The sequence below is a fragment of the Hypomesus transpacificus genome, chromosome 14 (assembly GCF_021917145.1).
Source record: "Hypomesus transpacificus isolate Combined female chromosome 14, fHypTra1, whole genome shotgun sequence".
Lineage (NCBI taxonomy): Eukaryota > Metazoa > Chordata > Actinopteri > Osmeriformes > Osmeridae > Hypomesus > Hypomesus transpacificus.
Window position 1 is genome coordinate 6,469,311 of NC_061073.1, and position 11,774 is coordinate 6,481,084.

General features: G+C 40.0%; 2 protein-coding genes across 2 annotated transcripts; one reads left to right on the forward strand and one right to left on the reverse strand.

The window, feature by feature from the left end:
* Nucleotides 1-1,368: 1,368 nt before the first annotated feature.
* On the reverse strand, nt 1,369-4,712 carry isl2a (ISL LIM homeobox 2a). Its single transcript, XM_047034177.1, has 6 exons — nt 4,582-4,712; nt 4,057-4,246; nt 3,422-3,681; nt 2,585-2,868; nt 2,256-2,423; nt 1,369-2,088 (listed from the first exon to the last, which is right to left on the reverse strand). The coding sequence occupies exons 1-6, from the start codon at nt 4,637-4,639 to the stop codon at nt 1,972-1,974; spliced, it is 1,077 nt and encodes a 358-aa protein (XP_046890133.1). The 5' UTR covers nt 4,640-4,712; the 3' UTR covers nt 1,369-1,971.
* Nucleotides 4,713-6,197: 1,485 nt separating this feature from the next.
* Nucleotides 6,198-11,653, forward strand: etfa (electron transfer flavoprotein subunit alpha). The gene is made up of 12 exons (XM_047034180.1): nt 6,198-6,312; nt 7,191-7,340; nt 7,675-7,756; nt 7,979-8,061; nt 8,140-8,239; nt 8,470-8,580; nt 8,678-8,779; nt 8,858-8,926; nt 9,015-9,097; nt 10,260-10,325; nt 10,439-10,519; nt 11,318-11,653. Exons 1-12 carry the CDS (start codon nt 6,274-6,276, stop codon nt 11,351-11,353), a joined length of 1,002 nt encoding a protein of 333 aa, XP_046890136.1. The 5' UTR covers nt 6,198-6,273; the 3' UTR covers nt 11,354-11,653.
* The last annotated feature ends 121 nt before the right edge of the window (nt 11,654-11,774 follow it).

Sequence of the window (11,774 nt, forward strand, 5' to 3'; positions counted from 1 at the left end):
GCACTTCCTAAAAATAATTTATTTAATAATTAACATTTCTTTCTATCACGTTTAATAAATTATTATGCATAAATCGCTTGTCATTTTTATTTGTGTGAAGAAATTGCACACATACTAATTACCCATTTATCGTGTATCACTGTTTTGTGAATACCACTTCAGTAGCCTATTTGTGGGACGTGTATCAAGACTTGGAAGGATGCTACTTACGCTAACCCAAAAGATTTAGGTTTCGCTAACAGTAGGCCAACGTGATACTGAACCCCGTACATAAAGTCACACCTCTAATCAACAAGCTTTAGGCAATTCCTTGTGGGATTCACCCAATTTTTGACGGCAGTTCACGTTAAGTGAGATCTATTAGCCTACATTTCAATCACTTGTCTGTTTTGTTTTCATCACTTGTTTTTCTGTCTTTTTCATCACTGCACAAGCTACTAAATGCATAACGGATTAATGACTTACTGGAATAAGGTGTCTTTAGATCACACTTTGTAATAAAGCTATAAGCATAAGGTTTAACCACGTAAATTAATTAGCAGATTGCTTTATCCGTTCCTAAATATTCCCGAAATGTTATGAATTTCGTTCGTTGAAAAGTATAAATTAAGTGTAAACTTGTTGGCCATCGAATTTATAATGTTGCACTGTTTGTTCAACATGCTTGCAACTTTTCTCTTGGACCATCTTAATGGCATGAAGAAAAAAAAACTTTGGGCTACAAGGTCTAAGTAGCCTAGTCAAAAATACGCACACATTTTGGTTATTTTGGAAATATGTTGCCAGATTCGCAATAACCCCATCTCATTATCAAATAAATCCTGCAGTTAAGAGATTATAGCGGCTACGTTTCCTGTACACCGTCCATCCTTGGTAACAATTTTATTTAAAATTTTTCCGGTTCTAGCTTGACCTATGAGCTGTATGTCCAGCGGCTATTCCTATCCACTATTCGGAATGGAATGAAAATAAACTACGGATCTGCAGAAGGCGTTCGCTGGGAGTTCCCTTTAGCCTGAGCCTATAGAGGTGGGTTTGTTGTGGTTCCATTCAATGTATCGTTTGCCGGTGATGCCTGGCAGAGATAAGGAGTCGCCTAGCCTTGTCCTCTGTCTAGACCTGAGACCGGTGAAACGAGACTAAGCACATCGCAAATTTGTCCAAATTACCAATATTGATGTTTCTGGTATTGCTTTTATACTAATAGCAAACAGTAACGTTTAAGACCCGAATTAACTGAGGCCAGGCTACACCAAAGTCTATATCACAAATTATTTAGAATGATTAAAATCGACTTTTTAAGCAAGCTAAAGTTATTTGAATGGAGCCTAGGCTGAAATTCTAAAACTGTTCTGTAGATGTTGGCTGTTTAGACTGCTTCAGTGAGAGTCATAACTGTATATTGTCATTCTCAAAATGATTTATATTGGCCATTAAGATTTTTGTGAATATGTTAAGGAATTACTGCACCAGTGAGATTTACATGCAAAGTGCAATAGACATAAACCATAATGCTTTTCTATTTATTATCTTTCCATCCTAACAATAAATAACAATAATTTACTCTTGAATGACTCAAACATTTACTTTCCCATCATCCTAGTGGTAAATGTAGTGTACATTATATAAAGTCACCTCTGCTCATGCAAATCTACAGACACGGGACTCGGCGAATAACACAGAAGATGATAAACAATGGCCAATATGAGGATTAATGTTCAAATGTGTTCAATATTTAAGTCAGCTCAATAAGAGGGAGTGTCCTCACTATGTCTGTGTCCAGTCCGGCCTTCACTGTAATAGCTGTTATCCCAAAGCTTCAAGTTTTTCCATAAAAAGATGCATCCTCTAATCCACAGTTGTTGATCGCTAGAACGAAATCCATTTTCATCCAAGGCTGTGTGAATTTGGCAGTTCTCATGCAGGGCACGCGGTAACATGCTGGGTTTGAAGCTCAATGTTGAACTGGTCTCACGTGTCAACCGGACTCGGTACCATGCTGTTCGGGGTGTCTGGCAACTGCGACGACAAAGAGGTCACGTCACTGCCCGAAGAATTACCAATAGATCCCGACTCAGAAAAAGACACCTGTAAAGTTATAAATTGCCTTATGAGTTGCCTGTTGCTCAAAAAAGCTTTTGGGGTTTTTATTATCAGTTTTTAGCATATTAACTTTATTCCAGTCGACTAACTAGCCTGTATAATGATGCAAAACAAAACATGAAATACATGTAATGCGCTTTAGTTTTCCTTACTAGCTGCTGAAAAGGGGGCTGGTCCAGGTCACTCTGCAGAGCAAACTCGCTCAATGCCTTCCACGGCGGCTGGTAAGTCTGCACCTCAACTGGGTTCCCTTGCACGGTGTTTTCGTGTCGAATTGGACTGCCTGCCACCAAAGGCGTACCCGTAAGCCCTTGAAGATTCTAAAAGAAAGCAACACATCACCCAAAGCATTACACATCTCTCTGATTATGGCTGCGTTGGGTAGGCCTTCGTCAAAAGAGATAGGCCTAGACCAGACACGGAAACGACATTATCCTGTTTTACTAAATGGTGATTAAAAAAAGTGTCTACGATAACTTACTGTCTTGTCAATGTGTTGTTGTTGTTGAAGTTGTTTCATTAGTATAGATCTCTTCTTATCTTTGCAACGTTTGTTTTGGAACCAAACTCGAATAACCCTCGGGCTTAGACCGGTCATCTCCACCAATTGTTCTTTCATTAGTGCGTCTGGTCTGGGGTTAGCATTGTAACATGTCCGAAGGGTGTGGAGCTGCTTTTCGTTCAAAACTGTTCGTACGCGAGTGGTTTTCTCAGACTGTTTATGAACGTGGTTTCGATGAGTTGGCTGTCGAACTGACACTGGTTCTGAAGACAAGTTTGCAGAAAGGGAAAATAATAAGGCCTTGGTTATTTCTTCTGATCTCGAAAGTCCTCTGATAAGTGATCTGATATGTTACAATCAAACCAGGGGTGTGACACTATGTTGGGTCTCTACAGTTCCTAAGTGCCTCATATAGGCTACAGTGTATTTTAATTGTAATTCAAGTGCAATATGAACTTTTCTATGAATTAATATTATTGGCAAAAAAGCTTTGTCAGTTACAAATTTCGATGCATAGAGTACAGGTTCTAAATGGCACAACTCAACTGAATTGAAAACATGAAAACGCTCGTGGCAACAGTCTTTCACAATAAATAATGAATAATATTAATGTGCTTTTACACCCACGATGTTTCTTTTGAGAATCATAGGTTGCCAGAAAAAATTATAGGCTACCACTATTGACAAATAATTTGATACAATCAAAATTTTATATTATTTAACCCAATAAGATAATATATTGTGTAGTCTACTATTAAATTGTAGCCAATAGCTTATCAATAATGTGTTTCGCTGATATTTTTGCCTAAACCATACCTGATAAATGAAGGGACCTCGCGTGAATATTTCCCGGGCTAAGAGGGCTTCCTGCCGAGGCCCGCTCCATCAGTAAACCGTGATCTGCCCGACACAACAGCTCCTCGTCCCGCAAAGAGAATTCATCCCCCGGTAGGAGATGTCTGCTGCACACCGAGCACCTAAAACACTCCATGTGGTACACGTTGGCTCGAGCTCTCATCACCAGATCGCTGCTGCAGAAGCCAATGTTACATTTTGCACATTTAATCCCATATAATCTGAAAAGGACATAGGAACATTGGTCTCAATATAGGATTTACGCCAGTAATATTTTTTCAAGCATGCAAGACCAAATAGTTGTATCTTTGTTTGGCAAAAATGTTCCAAGATGTTTTGGAATTAAGTTACTTTGCAACATTGACTTGAATAATAGCTCGAACACACAACATGGTTTGTGAAGACAATAATTGCAAACAATTATTTCTCATAACATTGAAAGGATTTTAGAATAGGCCTATCCTTAAAATGTGTTACTGTTTAATAGTGAGTTTTTGTTTGTTTACACTGTTATTTTTATACTCCGGAATGCAAGGGACCTTTTGAAATTTCCAAAGATCTGAAATCACGTTGGTGAGGAAATTTCAACTCCATACCTTACATAATCTCTTTTGCAGTATGTCTTGCCATCTCGGACGAAGCAAGTGCACGTCTCATCCAGGTACTGACTGCATTCCGTGCACTTCAGACACGCAGCGTGCCACTCGAGGTCCGGGGAGACTCTCAGAATGTATTGGTCGTGTATCTGACCTCCACAGCCCACACACATTGCGATTCCAGACTTCTCTGTGGAATGCACACATTACTACTACTTTGTAGCATATACCCTCTAATCCCCAGACACCCTCAACAAATCCCGCGTGTGTTTCCCCCTGTATCCATATCATATTATGCCTGTCATTTTAGTTAAGGCCGATATACAAATGGATTTCTGCAAAACTAAAAAACTTTTTCGCAATTTCACTGACTCTTGGTCTATTTATCCAAAGAATGTATGTAGGCTACTATACTGTCTATTTACATTATTGGTCCACATAACCCAATATGAACACTAAGAAATATATTTTTCCCAAGCATGAACAAGATATATAGGCCTAACAGAGGAACGTGCGCGTACTTACTTTTGGAATGATCCCCCATATCACCCAAGAAAGAAGAATTTAAGATAATATCCACCATACAGGAAGGATGGTAGGCTACAGGCCGACAGATGGAGGAATTGAGTGGGCGAGTGGGAGACTGTCCCGTCCCTGGTAGAGTGATAACTTGCTTCTAGAGAGTGAGAGGTGGGAAGAGCAATGCCCCACGCGCAGAGTGACGTAGAATATGCAAACCTACAGACCTCAGAGCGTTTGGGGAGGGGATATGCATCATGCTAAATTAAGAAACATGGACAAGTAAGCTACTATGCTTTATTTTGAAGGGAACCAAAACATTGACTGCAGTTAGAATTCTTTTTATGAATAAGCTCAACACTTTATTTATCCTTGTCGATTGTTTATTAGGTACTGAAATGGGAATGAAATCATATTTTATAGGCCCTTTGTAAAGCATGAACTATTAACTATTAACAATGTTATTCGGCTGCTATTAAATGCAATTTTAAGACCCAATGTGGTTATTGAGAATTGTTTCTTTTTTCACCGAATATCTATTTGAAAGGAACATGGCCTGTATTGCTAGAAGTTCTATGCGAGAGCCCTCTACTGGATGATGTTCAAACAAAAGTGAATCTCTAAATTAAAGGTTCATTAGAAGTGAACACTAAAACGTAGTATTTTATAGATTTTTTCCCCAAAATGGATTATTTTGAATGATCTAACATGATGAAATAATACCGGCCTATTGTTTGTGGTAGTAAACAATTTTAAGAAGACTAACCCTTTTATTAGAAATATATATTTCGTGGGACTAAAAAGAGAACAAAATCGTTAATCTGCATAATCAAGTTTTTCTTCTAATTTTACTTTTTTGTCTGTCCCTGAAAGAAAACTGCGTGCACCTTCCAAAATAGCAATGGTTATTTGGCATGTAGGCATAGAATTAAGAATAGGCTGGAATTTCTGGATTTTGTATCTATAAAACTTTTGATTTAGGTCGATGGCTGCCCGTTCTACTTCTAGATTTAGAATTAATACGTGGAATTATTAGGCTATTCTAAATCATCAAAATATAAAATATTATTGAAATACACAACTATTCGTACTATAACCAACCCAATCTTAATTGTACTTAAATTAACTGATTGTTATTGTTAAACCGTATGTACATAGTCCGCATTGTTGCAACAAGACTACGTTGTAGTTCAAAGGATTCATATGTTCTGCTTTGTTTTAACACAGTTAGCCTATAGTGCAAAAACTGGCATTTTGCTTGCGTTAGATAATTTTTGCCTGGCTTTCAGAAAATGTTGTTGTTGCTATCATTATTATTTTAAATTAAATTAGTGTGAGATAAATGTAGGCTAGTCTATATATGATAATATATAGGCCCTAGTGTGTGTTAAAATAAACTGGTATAATTTAAGGAATTTGTTAATCCATAGACGTTTTTCCTACAATTGCTTACTTTCATTTAACATGATTTTAAAATAGACCAAGAAGAAGCGTTAACAGGTTCCCCTCATATGGTATCTACAATTACATGTAGGCTGCCTTTAGTTAGGATATGCAAAGGCTGTAGGTAAGCGCCCGAACGAAACTTTAGTGTTAACGGAAGTGACTGGAAACCAGACTGAGTTTGTCTCGCGATATCTTCTTGCTGTTGTTAGAAAAGCACATCCCAGCTGGAAGGATCAAAGAAAAGGGTCAAAGATGCACAGAGCTATCAACAAAACACATTTAAGACAGTTGGTAAGTGGCGAAATTTCCATGTTACCGGACAATATTAGTTGTACAGTAATATTAGTTATTTGCTTAGACTTCGCTTTTTGACAGCTTCAATACATTTGATAGAGCTGGTATGGGTTGTGTAACTAGCTAGCGAGGCTAGAGCTATAGATATTAGCTTGCACATGTACTGTAACGTAGCTGGATTATCATATTTAATCGTCAAGAAGCAAATAACAGTACATGAATGATTCCATGTTTGCCATGTTTGCACTAATGCATTGTTAGGCCCCAGTTCTGATTCTTATTGCAGTATAAACGAGGGGCCAAACATGTCTGTCCTCTACTAGCACAAGGCTACCTAGCTGCAGTGCCAGTGCTAGTTTTGCCAGCTAGAGACTTACACAACCTGTGTAAGCAAACAGTTACGAAACTAACAAAAACAGGATTGTTCAACGATACGTAAGAAACGCGTTGCCTGTTTAATTTATAAAAAAGATAAGTCACATCACTAATTGTGGTTGTTTAACACGTTTAAAAAAAGCACATTATATAGTTTTGAACACATTGTATTCCTGTGTTAGCGTGTGTCTAAAACGCTGTACGAATGACCTCCAGACCCTGATTGGAGTCCCAGGTCTGAATAGAGTAGCATTGATGCTGTTTTTCAACTACTTAATCCTATGTCAATGCCTCTGTTTTGGGATATGTTACTTTATGTATTGAATATGACTTGCTACTAAAAGTGGATCAAAGGTTACTCGAACGGCCCCCATCCCCCACAGGCACGGCTCCAATGTCCTCAGACGGTTGCCGTGGTTGCTGACATAACTTGTGATTTTCAGTAGTGAGCATGTTATCTTGTTTATAGGCTACATATTGAGAAGTTTATTCTATTGTAGACAGGTCTCCTCCAAAGGTTTCAAAGCACCTTGGTAGTGGTAGAGCACAACAATGACACACTGACGCCCATCACATTGAGTGCCATCACAGCAGCCCATAAACTGGGAGGAGAGGTGTCCTGCTTGGTCGCTGGAACAAACTGTGCAAAGGTACTGTCCTTGTGAAAGGTCTACACCTCCTTTTATGAAATGTTACTTTATTACCCACAGAAATCCAGATCAATAACCAAAAAATCTACTCGCATTACTCATTGATAAATTGAACAATGTTTTATTAATGATTAGTATTCTCAGACCCTTAAAATCCATACTGTATTTCTGAAGTACTATTAAAATCCGTGAATGCAGACCTTCTGAAGCCTGTGTTTAGCAATCATGTTTTTTTTTCATTCAGTCACAGCCCATTCCAGTATATTTTAGATCACAAGTTATCCGTAAAATTGTTGAAACATCTTTGATTTTATAATTTTATTATCGTCTCCAGGTTGTGGAAGACATCGCAAAAGTCCACGGGGTAAAGAAGGTTCTAGTGGCTCAACATGATGCTTACAAGGGCTTTTTGCCAGGTAGGCTTAGCTGGGGTCAGATGGCTGAGGGGTTAGGGAGTCGGGCTATTAATCAGAAGGTTGCCGGTTTCGTGCAAAATGACGTGTCCTTGGGCAAGGCACTTACTGTAAGTCGCTCTGGATAAGAGCGTCTGCTAATTAACTAAATGTAAATGTAGCTCATGTCTTGTGTTCCATACAACAAAGTTGTGGTCAGTCTGTGACCATTGTGTCTTCTCACAGAGGAGTTAACTCCACTTATCCTGGCAACACAGCTGCAGTTCAGCTTCACCCATATCTGTGCTGGGGCATCTGCCTTTGGGAAAGTAAGACTTATTGATGCATACAGTCACTAGTGCCATTCTTTTTGCTGATATCTCTAAGCTTAATTTTTGTTATTGTAGAACCTGCTGCCAAGAGTGGCTGCCAAGTTGGACGTCGCTCCAATTTCAGATATAATTGAGATCAAAACCCCAGACACCTTTGTCAGAACTATATATGCTGGTGAGTATCTCAATGCAAACCTTTGTGTATTTGTTTTTGTTTGATTAAGCCTACTGTTTAATATTTGGAAATTTCAAGTTAAATTAGATCATTCTCAAGTCTCAACACATCATTTGTATGTTGTGAAGGGTAATCATGCAATAACATTTTGGCAAATGCTGAGATTATTTATTTTTTCATTGAAGTAGTCTTGATCTTGTGTGGTCTGCTGCTGTTTGCCTGGTTCACAGGCAACGCTCTCTGCACCATCAAGTGTAATGAGAAAGTTAAGGTCTTCACCGTCAGAGGAACATCTTTTGAGCCAGCTGCAATGGAAGGAGGCAGTGCCTCCACTGAAGAAGGTAGCTGACAACTCCAAACATCTGCTGATGCCGACATGTAACACAAGACCGAACTGTGTTCTCTTAACCATTTCCATCTTTTGTGTCTGAAATGCAGTTTCAGCATCCTCTTCCGCTGGGTTATCAGAGTGGATTGAGCAGAGCTTGACCAAGAGTGACCGTCCAGAGCTGGCCGGCGCTAAAGTTGTGGTGTCTGGAGGTAAGAATGCGCTGACCAGCATTGGGTGATGGATGAAAATCCTTGTTGAATTATAATGTTTTGTTTCTACCTGTGCAGGAAGGGGTCTAAAGAGTGGAGACAACTTCCAGCTGCTGTTTGACCTTGCTGATCAAATGAATGCTGCTGGTTAGTCCGTGAACATCTTAGAAAGCTGCCATACAGTTTGTGGTGTTTTCTATTTTAAATATATGAAAGCTGTGCTTTATTTCCACAGTGGGTGCTTCCAGAGCTGCTGTGGATGCTGGTTATGTCCCTAATGATATGCAGGTTGGACAGACTGGCAAGATTGTTGCACCTGTAAGTTAGTGACTCGTTGTGCCAAACACAACCTGTTGTCTCATAAGAGGGTTATTGCAAGATATTTCTGAGGATTCACTTTGTGTCAGTAGGCTAATGGTCTACTACAGTTACTTGTGTTCTTAACAGCATTCCCGGAATCCAGCCTTATCGAGCGAGATCCTTTGGCCTTTAAAAAGGTTGATTTTCCATTATCCAGTTGAACTGGGATATCCCAGCTGTGATTATCCACACATTAGGCCCCATGAAATGTAGTTAATGGCACATTTTGGGTTCCTAAATGGTTTTACTGATCCATTAGAGAACACAGTGCTGAGGATATCTGGCCAGAGCAAAGGCCTCAGAACAGGCCTCTCTGCCTAAATTGGATTTTGCTATTGTTTTGACAAGCTTGTCATATGTGGGCTTAGTGCAGTAAATTAGATTTGAATTGCATTGTATTTACATCCTGCCCGTGCTTGTCTCCTGGTTGTTCATAGTCCTCCACTAGCAATGGAGATGGTATACACAAATGAGCTAGTCTAGTATGTGATAGTATAGTTTTACCTCAACGTGAGTATAAAAACACTATGCCAAGCAAGCTGAGCGATTAACTGTCCTCATTGGTTCCACTTTGGTATAATAGCAGTGCCCACTATTTGTGTTCTCTCACCTTGTGTATGTGAAAAGCAGGCCAGAACAATTATTAGTGTTTAACACAGAAAAAGGAACAAATGTTCTGATTTGTCAGGCCTTTTAACCCATGCTACTGTAGCACCCTTTGTGCATGTACTGTGTGACCGATGCTTCTACCGCAGGATGGGAACATACATGGCCATTAGTGGCTGTATTAGAATGATCACTCACTGTCTTGCTTTCAGACCTTCGTAGGCGTGCTCGTCCCACATTGATGTTCTGCTCCTTCGAGACAACAGAAACAACATTAAATAGCACTAAAATATTCATACAGCGGTGCATTAAGCTGAAAGCTCCTGAAGTTGTTACGTGTGTGTGTGGGGGGGGGGGGGCAAGTTGTTAATAATTTGAGGTGGCCCAGGGGGCAGTACTTAGCTCAGGGCTAGCAGGGTCTCATCCTCTTAACTCATTAAATATGAACAGGGGCTGCAGCAGTTTCTCAGTTTCAAGTAGTAATACGTGACTTCATCGTGTCTCCTGTAAATAGGAATTGTACATCGCCGTTGGTATATCTGGAGCCATCCAACATCTCGCAGGAATGAAGGATAGTAAGGTATGGTTCAGTTTTCCTCTGAGAAAGTTTGAAGTTCTTTTGAAAGGCTGATCAAAAGAAAAGGGTGCTTTCCTTTCACCTAATTCTACAGAATGTGTCTTTATTCTTTGCAGACTATTGTTGCCATCAACAAGGATCCAGAGGCACCCATTTTCCAGGTGGCTGACTACGGCTTGGTGGCAGACCTTTTCAAGGTGAGACTCGTCCACTGATGCAAGGTTTCATCATGGCTAAAACAAACCCAGCACACTTCTGAACAGACCTCGACAAACTCGCCAGTAAATGAGTGACAGTCACAATATAACGTTCACCATTTCCCCAATACATTTTGCATGAGACATTTTTCCACTTAATGGATATGTGCAAGTGAATAATTGAGTTGCTGAATTTATCAGAGACAAGATTTGGCTGGAGCCTGCTCTTCAGGTAGACACAAAGCATTCCTCCTCCCAGCCGTGAGAAAGTAATCTGTAGTTTACTTGCACCCAGCCAACCTTTCATGTCGATCTTCTGTTTCTCTTTGCCTTAATTTACATGCTTGGCTGCCCTCTAGTGTCTGGCTGGCAGCTGTGGAAAGTCTGCCAGCGGGTTGAGTTGGAAGCGTGTTTCCATAGCTTGTATTTTCATGTGTCCTGGTGGTGGTTTGTTTAGCTCATCAGTGGAGCATGGTGGCCAGGCTCTCAGGTAAACTCTGCAAAAGGGATTGGCTCTGGCCAGCTGAGTTGTGACCTGGCTGTTATCAGCTTACACCCGATGACTCCTCAAATAACTGATTAAAATGGATAGGCTTTCTCCTCTTCCTTCACTGGGAAACCGATAGCTGGGACCGCGTCGGGTAGTAACTGGTGACGATTGGTAGTTCATTTGGTTCTCATGTTGGCGATACGGCAAAGCGGGAGACAAAAGTGCTACCATATACTGTACATCACACCTGCAAACCACATCCGGTCAGTATGTGTGGTGAAGTTAATTATCGTACCTCTTCACTCTAGGCTGTCCCTGAGATGACTGCAGCATTGCAGAAATGAGCCACGTATCATCTAGCAACTCTGACCTTGAGAGAATGTACCCGCCAGGTACCTCTCCTACAACCTCTGCCTTAAGGTTTCTGTAGCCATGCTATTCTGGGGCCTTCCATTATGTATTGAATAGTCTTTTCCCCCTATTAGCAACATAATAACATTCTCAGTTTACAAACAGGTTTGTATTTTTCGTAATTTGTGTTTTGCTGACCCCGTTTAGGTGATGTGACTGGTAAATGTGTATGTTGCACACTATAAGTGTATTTAGTCGTGCATCCTAATAAAAGGTGTTCTTTGGCAATTCTACCTTTTGATCTTGTCATGTTGTCATGCAGTCATTATGCACTTTCAAATAACACACACACTGCATGTTTCCTTAGTGCAATCACTTCCTCATAAGAATGTTCACAATGTATCCTGATATAAA

Bases quoted from the DNA above. Each gene is read 5' to 3' on its own strand.
- isl2a (XM_047034177.1), bottom strand. From the start codon at position 4,639: ATGGTGGATATTATCTTAAATTCTTCTTTCTTGGGTGATATGGGGGAT. The intron at 3,682-4,056 runs GTATGGAGTTGA...TGTCCTTTTCAG, and splicing joins TGCAAAAGAGATTATGTAAG to ATTATATGGGATTAAATGTG. The intron at 2,869-3,421 runs GTATGGTTTAGG...ACTTGTCTTCAG, and splicing joins GAGGTCCCTTCATTTATCAG to AACCAGTGTCAGTTCGACAG.
- etfa (XM_047034180.1), top strand. From the start codon at position 6,274: ATGCACAGAGCTATCAACAAAACACATTTAAGACAGTTG. The intron at 7,757-7,978 runs GTAGGCTTAGCT...GTCTTCTCACAG, and splicing joins TTACAAGGGCTTTTTGCCAG to AGGAGTTAACTCCACTTATC. The intron at 8,062-8,139 runs GTAAGACTTATT...TTGTTATTGTAG, and splicing joins GGGCATCTGCCTTTGGGAAA to AACCTGCTGCCAAGAGTGGC.